We start from the raw sequence: 12,398 nt of genomic DNA, 5'->3' as shown, positions 1-12,398 counted from the left end.
TTTTCATATTCATGTGGCATGCTAAATATGCATTTGTCAAGGTTCAAATGGCTGCTGGTTTAGCAATCTAAAGTTAATAACTTTCATCTTCAGTTAATAAATATAACATCATACTGGAGAGCACACATTATCATCTTACAAGTTTAAATATACCACATTACCACAAATTCCCACAACCTTTTGGAGTGGATGTTGACCAGTTTGGAGAGGCAAGGATGGCATTTCAATTCCTTACGTTTAAAAAGGAATTGAAGATAAAAGGTGCTTATGTATGTTTGGGGATAAAAAGATTTATATTAGATAGAAATCTCATTCAAATTTTACATGGTTCAATACAAAGACACCGTTGCCTTTCTCAGAATTTGTATCGTAAACAACAAGAAAGTTGTACTTTAACAAAGGCATACATAAAAGGTTGAAGATACACTGATAACTTACTGTGAATTATCTTCATTGTGTATCCTTTTCAGTTCCCTTATGTGTAAATTGCGTACTCTTTCTAATCGCTCTAGCTCTGCCTGTATCTCTGCCTCTTCCTGTAGAAATGAAAAATTAAATCAGTAAATGCAGGACACTGTACTTGGAGAAATTCAGCACGGTAAAAGGCTCTTCCGCCCTACTTGCCCATGCCGACCAAAATTCCCCATCTACGCTCGTCCCACCTGCCCACTTTTGGCCCATACCCCTCTTTTTTTTTTTTTTTTTTTTGTTTATTTTATTAGAAGTTAATACAATACAAAACAATACAGTGGCACCTAATTTTAGGTGCCAACTATGTCATACCGTAATCCATTCTATGTACAACCTCTAGTTTTATGTTATGAGTAGGCAAGACAAGAAAAAGAAAACAATAGAAAGGGGAAAGAGTGGAAAATTAGATGGTAGAGAGTAGAAAAATGTGAAGTGTGGATATAAAAAATAAAAATAAAAAAATAAAATAAAAAAGAAAAGGTGGAAAGTAGAAATAGAAGAAAAAGAAAAGGCCCCTTAAAAGAGAATTTTTCAAATCTATATTCGGAGATGTAGATCTATCCACGTCATGAACTGAAATCAGCAATCCTTATGGTACCGCTGCATCACATGATTCCAAAAAGTCGATGAAAGGAGACCAACTCCTTAAGAATTGGTCATATTTATCTATTAGTCGGAGTCTCATTTCTTCAAGGCGTGCTATGTCCATCATATTCCTAATCCACATTTTAACAGTTGGTATGGTTGTGTTTTTCCAAAATTTAAGTATCAATTTCTTTCCAATTATTAACCCATAATTAAAAAAAACATTTTGGTCTTTATTTAAATTGGTATCTTCTCCTATTATTCCAAATATAATCCATTCCATTTTGGGTTCTATTCTTGACTTGAAGAGCTTTGTAAATATATCAAATATATCACTCCAAAATTTAGGCCCATACCCCTCTAAACCTTAACGCAAAGGAGACAGCATTTAAAGCAACAATCAGCAAGGACAAAATTAATTGTGTTAAAAATTGCCTGTTAAAATGTACAAATAATTTGAAAGGGATTATAAATTTGTTTTAAGATACAGCCATATACATTTTACAAATTGTTGATTGCAAATGACTCAATGGCAACTACGGAGAGTCAGATGTAACGGCATTTTTTTATGGCCAACTATAGATGCCTCCTTCAGACTGACACTTGCAAATAATTACTTGTTTGAATCTATATGAAAAGGGCAGCCAGAGAAGATGGGTTTGGGGACAGAACAGATGGTGGAGTTGATTTAGAAGTTCAGTTGATCTTACTGAACAGTGAAGCCTATGTGAAGGGCAATATCGCCCACTCTTCTAATCTGTGCATCCTTCAAAATATCCTGCCTGCAGTTGTTTAGCAAATAGCCCATTTACACACAAACATTAAACCTTGAGGCAAGTGCAAGTTGCCTCAGGCCACAAAAGGTTGCCTGTAGAACCCATTTTAAATTTAAGTTAAAACAACGCACTGATCCAGACAGAACTGTGAAAATTGCTTATACCCTGACCCTCCCCTTTAATGCCCGAACCTTCACTTTAATGGCAGCATTTGCCTCAAGCACTAGCAGCAGTGCAGCAATTTATTAGGTGTTCTGGAAAATATGCATATGGGCAGAAGTTAGGACAGGAACAAGATTAGCTATATTACTGATTACACTCATTATTTAGGCTCAAGTGTCAGAGATAATGTGAGCAGGAATACATCCACACTCCAGCAAGCATTTACATCTTTAGGACACAAAGAGATGAAGGTTTGTAATTCTCTACACAGAACACAAACTGGTTGAATAGCAAAATATTGCAGCTGCTGGAATTCCAGAATAAAATAGGAAATTCTGGAAATAGTCAGGCAGCATCCGCGGAGACAGAAACAGTTAACGATGAAAGGTCATTGACCCGAGACATTAACCTTGTTTGGCTCTCCACAAATAACTGTCTGAATACAATTTTGAAGCTGAGAATCCCTTATGTATCCTGGATTAGGACATCATGAACCTCCAGACCCAGACGATGGCTAAACAAACCTTTTTTAAATGTCCTAATCTTAGTTTGAAGATTTCTTCCTGTTCATGATATTCTGCTAAAGTTAACCTACAAGACAAAAAGACAAATAGATTATCAGTATCACATTTCTGCATCAGTGGTTAGGGCACAATCTTGAGACTTTTGAATGGAATACTCTGTTCACCTTCTAGTTCAAGGTTTAAAGAAACAGTGAGGTATCCATTTCATGATCTTCACAGGTTCAGTGATGCATCTTGCAATGTGATCATGGATCCATTAAAAATAAACTAACAGATTGAAGGGCTCTATTAAAGCCCGCGAGAGCTGCTAGAATACCAGTTATTGCCAATGGAAAGAGATGGCTTAATTCCAAATGATGCACTGAACACTGAAGGCTTGTAAAATGTAAATGGAAAGGGCTTAGGGTGACTCCATGTTATTGTCAAACCCTTGTCCATCAGCTGGGTTTCATGGGTGAACGAACCACAAATAGGCCAATTAAATATTAAATCAAACTGCAATGTTATATTCTTCAGGGCCTATGAAACGCCATGGAAGATTGCAGAGGTTGTTAAAGACACTTCCTCCTGGCATTACCTCCAAACAAAACAAGTAAACCGGTTTCAGTCAGGCTAGAAGGTTAAGCAACTTAATTACTATTCAGTTGTCGAATAACAGGAATCCTGTTATTTATCATGTTTATTCTGAGGTATCAGAATAGCGTGAACTCTCTGAATGTAGTTAAGCACCTTAAATTATGGGTGGAAAAACAGTAATCAAAGCCCTGTTCTACATTATAACAGCTGGGGAATTTGAATTCAAACAAATCTGGAATAAAAAGATAACATCGAAAACAGTGACCAATAAATTAACAGATTTTTGCAACACAAAATCCAGTTGCTTCCCAAACATTCTTTTATTTTGAAAGGGAGGAAAATTACCTTATCTGTTCTAATCTAAATGCAACTCTAAAACACTGCCGTCCTCTGAAATGACTTACTTAGTTCAAAGTGGGTAAATTAGGGATGGAAAATAAAAGTTGGTGGTGTCAATGGTATTACCATCCAATGGATGAATATATAAAGAGGCAAATGAAATTGTGGCATTAATAGGTCAATAAAAACTGACTGCACAGCGGAAAGTCATTTTAAATTTGCATGTAACCTAACTCACGTTTCATTTTCTGCTCCATTTGCTTTATTTTTCCTCTGTTTCTGTTCATTATTTGTAGGTGGCATCTGACACATGGCTGCAGGTTTTCGTTTTGCTAGCAGCTTCCTCTGTCGCTCAATTTCCTCGCGCTGCGTATTTATCCGCTCTTGCTGTCTGTTATTACAAATTACAAAGCTTTAAAAGGGGTGCATTAGATCTTGTGGCAGAAGTTCAGGGGAAAGGTTTACTGAATGTTCTGGTGAAACTGGAGCACACAAGAAAATATTTAAGATTGGACATATGAAATGCAACAGCAACTTTAATACGCAAACGCACGGTAATATGCCACATGGCTACAAGCAATTCATACATGGATATAGCATTCATACACTCTCAATCACTCACGACTGAACACCCATACAACTATACCACACCACCCTGCTCTCAACTTACCACACACACGTCACGATGACTGCACACACATCACATGATCACTGAGCATCTACACGGTGTCTGTACATAAACAGAGTTCCGGAGATCAGTTGGTGGGCGGCGCAACTCTCGTCAGCAGCGGCCTCTGCAGTCCGTCTGTGTTTTATTATTTTTTTGTCTCGTTTTTATGTAGTTTTTGTTATTTTGTTATGTAGTTTTTGTTCTTTTTTTTGTTGGGGTATGTGTGTGGGGGGGTGGGGGTGGACGGGGTAACTTTAAAATCTTTCCCCTGCACGGGAGACCCGACCTTTTCTTTGTCGGGTCTCCGTTGTCGTTGGGGCTGCAACGTGGAGCGGCCTCCAACAGGAACGACCTGGGGTTCCAGCTGCGGAGCTGCCGACTACTCACCGTCACGGGGCTGGCCGAGTCCGGAACGGGTGGAGCTGTGGTGGAGCGCTGCTACCACCCGACCTCCGGAGATTCAGAGGCGGCAACTGCGGGTTTGGCGGACGGCGGCACCGGGAGCCTGCGGGTCCCTGCTGGGTGACCGCTTTTCGGTGCTTCCGCAACGGCGACTTCTCCCGCCCGAGTTGCGGGGTTGAAGAGCACCTGGAGCGGGGCCTACATCACCACCCCGCGCGGCTTGGAGTGGCCGCGGGACTTTGCGAGCGCACGCCGGGGGCTCTAACACCAAGACCCGGTGCGCGACCTTGCATCACCCGGCGTGGCTTTAATGGCCGCGGGACAATCGCCATCGCCAGCCGGGGGCTTTGACTTTGACTCTGACTCTGACATCGGGGGGGGGGAGAGTGCAGTGGAGAGATAAGTTTTTTTTGCCTTCCATCACAACGATGTGATGGATGTTTGTGTAAACTGTGTTGTGTCTCGGGTCTTTTTGTTTTGTAATGTATGGCTGCAGAAACGACATTTCGTTTGGACCTCAAGGGGTCCAAATGACAATAAATTGAATTGTATTGTATTGTATTGTATTATCTGTCAGATAATTTGGAATTTCCATGCAAAATGGTTTCCATTTGAAAATCCATATTAAATAAAATCAGCAGATGATGCTTCCTTTAACACTATAATCTTCAGTAACATGAAGTGAAATAAAGTGAGGCAGGAATCCAGTTTTTACCTACAATTCCTGTTTTATGTTTCCACCCCGCCCTAAAATTCTCCATCATCTCTTCATTCTTGTGGTTACCTTTGATCAGTTACATTATTCTGCTTCCATTAACTAAGCACTTGTTTACTGAGTGAGTGGTAATTTACATACATACTGAAAATCTAAAATTGAGTCTCAACTTCTGGTGCAGTGTAGGCGTTGCTGACAAAGGCTAAATAAAATGAAAGCGCAATGAAGATGATGTTACTCGTAACATTTTTCCAGACAATAGGGCTAACTAATGGTGAGCTGGTTTACAGAAGCACCTACATCAAGAACTTTGCCACACAGATGCCAGCTTCAAAGATTTTTGAAAATGATTAATGTTATATGTTATACTGGAACGATCCGAAGGGACTGAGATACTAGCCCACAAATTTGGTCTTGGAAGACAGCTATGGGTACCGATATGCTGGCTCCGGCTGGGCCGGACTTCCAGAGCCTCAGCCAGAGGAGACAAATTTGACCCGCTGATTGGCCGTGGAAGTCGGCTACGAGAACGGATCTGCTGGCTTTGGCTAGGCCAGAGTTCCAGAGCCCCAGGAGGAAAATCAGACCGGCTGATCAGCACGGAGGTGAGGCCGAGATCAGCTGCCTTACTCAACCTAGGTGCTCCATTTCCAGGGGGGGATTTCTGGGGGAATTTCAAGTGTGCTATCGCAATTTTGTCCAGATTAAAGGAAGCGCCAGACTATCAGTTGCCACAAAATCAGTGGTGGACGTGTACGTCCGATGATGAAATGGCTTCAGGTACAATAAACATCCACTGCCAGAGCAGTAAACTAACATGTTGTAGATCATGGAGACACAAGGATCTACAGATGCTGGTGTTCAAAAAAAAATCCTAATCCAGAGCTGCTGCCTGATCCCAGACTTACTCCAGCAGTTTATCACTTTTTAATGTAGTATTGGTTTAATCCATGTTGGAAAAGATGAAAGCACGTGTGCTAGTAATGGACGGCACTGATTTAATTCACACTACTGACTGCTCAGAACTTACAACATCTAACACTTACTTAATAAGATTCTGAAACGCATAACCATCTGTCCATTGCTCGGTGAAGGAGGCTCCATGCCGGACTGTAGTGAAGTGTCCTAGTCGCAATCGGTCCTGCATACTTTTGTCTCGACATGCAAGTTTCTCTTGTTTAGACTGAATGAGAACAAACACGGGTTAATAAAAATATTTACCATTTAAATCCCCTTTCATTCTAATTTAGGGTTTGGAATGAATAACATTCCTGGGCAACAACAGGAAATACAGATGAGATCAGTCAAGTGCAGCTCGGATCAAGTCCATCCCTGGAGGAGTTTCGGGAACTAAGGAGTAAACTAAAAAAGGAAATCAGAAGGGCAAAAAGGGGCCAGGAGATAGCTCTGGCGAGTAGCATTAGGACAATCCCAAAAGATTTTATAAGGGGGAAAAGGGTAACTAGAGAGAGAGAGTGGGACCTCTCAGGAATCAAAGCGGTCACCTCTGTGTGGAGCCACAGGAGATGGATAAGGTCCTAAATGAGTGTTTCTTCTCCGTATTTACCAAGGAGAAAGACAGTAGGATGGAGGAAATTAGAGCAGTCACTGGAAGTGGCATGAGAGCAGTCAGGGTTACGGTCGAGGAAGTACTGAAGGTACTGTCGTGTTTGAAGGTAGACAAATCTCCAGGGCCTGATCAGATATATCCGAGAACATTGCGGGAAACTAGAGAGGAAATTGCGGGAGCCCTGGTTGAAATTTATGAGTCGTCCTTAAATACAGGAGAGGTGCCGGAAGACTGGATGGTGGCAAACGTTGTGCCTCTTTTCAAGAAGGGAAAATGCTGGGAACGAAAGGTCGGTGAGTTTAACATGTGTAGTTGGTAAGTTACTGGAGAGTATTCTGAGAGATAGGATATACAGGCATTTGGATGGGCAAGGGCTGATTAGGGACAGTCTGATTGATTTTTTTTGATGTCATAACCAAAAAGGTTGATGAGGGCAGAGCTGTAGATGTTGTGTACATGGACTTCAGTAAGGCATTCGACAAGGTTCTGCAAGGTAGGCTGCTCTGGAAGGTTAGATCGCATGGGATCCAAGGAGAGATAGCTGAATGGATAGCAAATTGGCTCCATGGAAGGAAGCAGAGGGTGATGGTGGAAGGTTGCTTCCCCGACTGGAGGCCTGTGACGAGTGGTGTGTCTGGGCCCATTTCCGTTTTGTCATCTGCATCAACGATTTGGACGAGAACATTCAGGGCAAAATTTGCAAGTTTACTGATGATACAAAAGTGAGTGGTTTTGCAGATAGTGAAGATAGTTGTGAACAATTGCAGTAGGATCTGGATCGATTGGCCAGGTGGGCGGAGGAATGGTTGATGGAATATAATATGGAGAAGTGTGAGGTGTGGCATTTTGGGACGTCGAACAAGGGCAGGACCTACACAGTAAATGGTAGGCCTCTGGGTAGCGATGTAGAGCAGAGGGATCTAGGAATAAAGGTGCATGGTTCCTTGAAGGTCGAGTCACAGGTAGATAAGGTGGTCAAAAAGGCTTTTTGGCATCTTGTCCATCATCAGTCAGAGTATTGAGTATAGAAGTTGGGAGGTCATGTATAAGACGTTGGTGAGACCGCATTTAGAATATTGTGTTCAGTTCTGGGCACCATGTTGTAGGAAAGATATTGTCAAGCTTGAAAGGGTTCAGAAAAGATTTCAGAGGACGTTACCAGGACTAGAGGGTGTGAGCTATAGGGTGAGGTTGAGTAGACTGGGTCTCTATTCCATGGAGCGCTGGAGGATGAGGGGAGATCTTATAGAGGTATACAAAATCATGAGAGGAATAGATCGGGTAGATGCAGATTGTTTTTGCCCAGACTAGAGGAATCGAGGACCAGAGGACATAGGTTCAAGCTGAAGTGGAAAAGATCTAATAGGAATCCGGGGGATAACTTTTTCACACAAAGGGTGGTGGGTCTATGGAACAAGCTGCAAGAGGAGGTAGTCGAGGCTGGGACTATCCCAACTCGTTTAAGAAACAGTTAGACAGGGACATGGATTGGATAGGTTTGGAGGGTATGGACCAAAAGCGGAGGCAAGTGGGACCTAGGGTAGCTGGGATATTGTTGGCCGGTGTACGCGAGTTGGACCGAAGGGCCTGTTTCCACACTGTGTCACTCTATGACTAATTCCTGGCAAATAGGAGTTTAATGTGGGGAAGTGTGAGGTCATGCACTTTGGTAGGATGAATCAAAAGGGCATCTGAATGGAGAGATGTAAATGAGTGAAGATCAGAGGGATCTAGCTGTTCTATTGCTCGCAGCTCAAAACACTTGGTAGCAGGTTCAATAAATATTTAAAACACACAATGACATGTCAGTCTTTATTACAAAGGGATTGGAGTTTAAGAGTAGATGGTTTTGTTACAGTCGCAGAGTGTATTGGCGAGGCCATTCCTAGAATACTGCGCAGTTCTAATCCCCCACTAAAGAGTAGTATAAGGAGATTCACCACACTAATTATTTTCAAAGAGAGGCTAGTCAGTTTGGATCTGTATTCCTTGGAGTTTAGAAAAATGAGGGGTGACCACTTAAGGGGGTGAGAAATGGTGAGACGTTTTCACTACTAGGAGTCATGAACCATGGGACAAAGCTACAAAATACAGGGCCAGCCATTTAAAACCAAAATTTGTAGACATTTCTCCTCTAAGACCAGTGAATCTTTGGAATTTCTGCTGTACAAGGTTGCTGGTAGCAAGATTATTAGATATATTTTAGATAAAGGAATTGGGGGTTACGGGGAACCAGCACCGAAGTGGAGTTGAGACCAGAGTGATTCAGCCAAGACCCCACGGAATCACGGCATAACCTTGCAGACTTGCTGATCGCTGTTTCCCCCTCCTCCTATTTTCTTGTGATCTTGTGTCCAGCCTCCCTTGATAGAACAATTCTCTCATCCCCAGAATGAGGTAGATGGATGTCCTCTATATTGCCTCCAATTCTATTAGATTCTTCATATTCATCATGGAGAAGCCAGATGCAAAATATCAATTTAAATCATTTAACGTCTTGAAACTATGAATCATAGAAAATAAGAGTTTAGCTTCTGCTCCAGTATTACCTAATTCATAAACTGGTTTTGGATTGCTTGGATAAAGGATTCGTGGCTAACTGATTCAGGTAGCACTTTCAATTAGTCTCTCCCTCTCTCTATTCAGATGGTTTTAGTTTCAAATCTCCTTCCATTTCCAGAGCATGAAGTTGTTCTTGCCAATCCTAGAGCAGCACTCGGACTAGGTCAGTTGTACATGGTAGTGAAAATGTTTCCTCAATTATTCTCCTACATACGAGTACAATATATGTATGCAAGTACCTTTTCTATTAGCAGCTTTTTACTCATTGTCACACATTTATTTAACCGTTCTTTGTATCGTTCAAGCATTTTTTGTTGTTCATCTATTTGTCTTCTTAAGTCACAATTTGCCTGAAACACAAATAAAATCAATGAGCCACTGCTACATTAACAAAAAAAAATATGCAAGAGGATTTATTGCCACCCTGGAATTTGATTTAATAACAAAACAAAATCATCATGAATTGCTGTATTAAAAAGGTGAGATATGGTAATATGGTTGCTGAAAAAGTAGAGGGAAAAAAAATGTTGCCTTTCAATATCACTGGCCTAGATTATTAAAGTTAAGGTATAGAGTACAGATGTTAACAGCACATATACCAATGAAAACAATCTGACAAACATCCATTTAATCCCTTCCTAACTGCAATTGCAGAAGTTCCTTAACACCACTTGGTGACTTCTGTTCCATGCATTGTTCACAGAGCTGTAGCAAGCACACTGATGTTTCTGCAGCTTAGTTTGTGGCATAATATCCTATGGATCTTAACCAAAAAATATGCCCTAAAGATCCACACCAAACAAAAACAATCAAACCATCAGAATATGAAAATATTCTGTTTACTTTTTATTTAAACCAGATACCCAACGCCCATGTCAATGTGTGGTGCTTTGATTATAACAGGAATTTAACCAGCAAGAACAGTGTCCCCATAGCTCAGATCCCAAGGTTCATGGGCAGAGTGCATGTTACTCAGTTCACAATTCATGTGCATATTAAATTCTCCAACTGTTACTGGCCTTGCATCTGCCCAAACTTCAGATTGTTCCATTTCCGTAAATTACTACATACACTGAAGTGGTTGTCAGGATTATGCGTCATAATCAACAGAATGCTAGGAGGTACAGCCCCTTGCTCTGTAATCCTGCATCACTAGAAGACTTTACATATATTCCTGACTGCTTCCTTTAAGCCCACAACAGATCACCCTTTGAATTGCAGCCTGTTCTCATTCCACGCTTAAAAGTGTTCCTTTCAAAAGTTCAAAACAGCAGGTTTGAGTTGCTAAACAAACTTAGTTTTGCATTTGTAAGCCCGTGACTATTACATTTACAACACTGTCACCCCTTTGTGCCCATTGATTTCCAGCACAAGTTGACAGCTGTCCTAAATTTAGATTGCCTGATTAATCTTGTTCCGTCAATTCCAGAACACACACACACTCCTCAGGAACTTGCATCAGACAGTGGACCCGTTTTCTTTTTGCATCCGTAAAACAAGCAGCAACTTTAAATCATTGACCAAGTGTGAAACTCCACCCAAGCCAAATTAATGAGAGTTTTTGATTACATTACAACGGGGCTAACTCATCCTTCAAAGCAACAAATTTGTGTTAGATGCTGCATATGGATGCCACATGTTTAACATACAGCCATTCCACCTTAACCAAAGTCTGATAAATGGATCGAACGGCCTTTCTGACAGACAAAAGGCAGTGGGGGAAACTAACACCACCATTTTCAAGTATTCTGCAAACAGGATTGCTTCCTAAAATCTCTTTCCTTGAACTGCCAATTCAGTGACATACTGCTGAGCACTAATCGCAGCACCTTGGAATCTCATCAATTGTTCAGACCAGCCAGCCAGAAAACATTGATAATCATTTTACTTGGACACCAAGGTCAAACTCGCAATACCTTTGCACAGAGCATGCACTGTTGAGTACAGCTTTACATTTAACCATCAATGGCAGAACTCTTGGTTGATTTTCCCTATATAACCATATAACAATTACAGTACGGAAACAGTCCATCTCGGCCCTACAAGTCCGTGCCGAACACAGTTCCTAGTCCCATCTACCTGCACTCAGACCATAACCCTCCATTCCTTTCCCATTCATATACCTATCCAATTTATTTTTAAATGATAAAATCGAACCTGCCTCCACCACTTTCACTGGAAGCTCATTCCACACAGCTACCACTCTCTGAGTAAAGAAGTTCCCCCTCATGTTACCCCTAAACTTCTGTCCCTTAATTCGGAAGTAATGTCCTCTTGTTTGAATCTTCCCTACTCTCAATGGGAAAAGCTTACCCACGTCAACTCTGTCTATCCCTCTCATCATTTTAAAGACCTCTATCAAGTCCCCCCTTAACCTTCTGCGCTCCAAAGAATAAAGACCTAACTTATTCAACCTTTCTCTGTAACTTAGTTGCTGAAACCCAGGCAACATTCTAGTAAATCTCCTCTGTACTCTCTCTATTTTGTTGACATCCTTCCTATAATTGGGCGACCAAAATTGTACACCATACTCCAGAATTGGTCTCACCAATGCCTTGTACAATTTTAACATTACATCCCAACTTCTATAATCAATGCTCTGATTTATAAAGGCTAGCACACCAAAAGCTTTCTTTACCACCCTATCTACATGAGATTTCACCTTCAGGGAACTATGCACAGTTATTCCTAGATCCCTCTGTTCAACTGCATTCCTCAATTCGCTACCATTTACCATGTACGTCCTATTTTGATTTGTCCTGCCAAGATGTAGCACCTCACACTTATCAGCATTAAACTCCATCTGCCATCTTTCAGCCCATTCTTCCAAATGGCCTAAATCTCTCTGTAGACTTTGGAAATCTACTTCGTTATCCACAACTCCACCTATCTCAGTATCATCTGCATACTTACTAATCCAATTTACCACACCATCATCCAGATCATTGATGTACATGACAAACAACAGTGGACCCAACACAGATCCCTGAGGCACCCCACTAGTCACCGACCTCCAACCTGACAAACAGCCATCCACCATTACTCT

General features: G+C 41.3%; 1 protein-coding gene across 5 annotated transcripts in view; it reads right to left on the bottom strand.

The window, feature by feature from the left end:
• The window catches only part of tlk2 (tousled like kinase 2), an 88,984-nt gene that overhangs the window by 21,815 nt on the left and 54,771 nt on the right, over positions 1–12,398 (bottom strand). For all 5 annotated transcript variants that reach the window (XM_033035110.1, XM_033035112.1, XM_033035111.1 and 2 more), the window contains exons 9-13: positions 9,592–9,702; positions 6,267–6,403; positions 3,672–3,824; positions 2,519–2,585; positions 439–536 (exon numbers count right to left, since the gene is read on the bottom strand). In XM_033035110.1, coding sequence (XP_032891001.1) covers positions 439–536; positions 2,519–2,585; positions 3,672–3,824; positions 6,267–6,403; positions 9,592–9,702 — 566 coding nt within the window. The remainder of the gene's footprint in view (positions 1–438; positions 537–2,518; positions 2,586–3,671; positions 3,825–6,266; positions 6,404–9,591; positions 9,703–12,398) is intronic.

Source organism: Amblyraja radiata, chromosome 16 (genome assembly GCF_010909765.2).
Source record: "Amblyraja radiata isolate CabotCenter1 chromosome 16, sAmbRad1.1.pri, whole genome shotgun sequence".
NCBI classification, from domain to species: Eukaryota; Metazoa; Chordata; class Chondrichthyes; order Rajiformes; family Rajidae; genus Amblyraja; species Amblyraja radiata.
The sequence above is the reverse complement of the archived record's forward strand: the minus strand, read 5'-3'. Positions and strand labels throughout refer to the sequence as shown.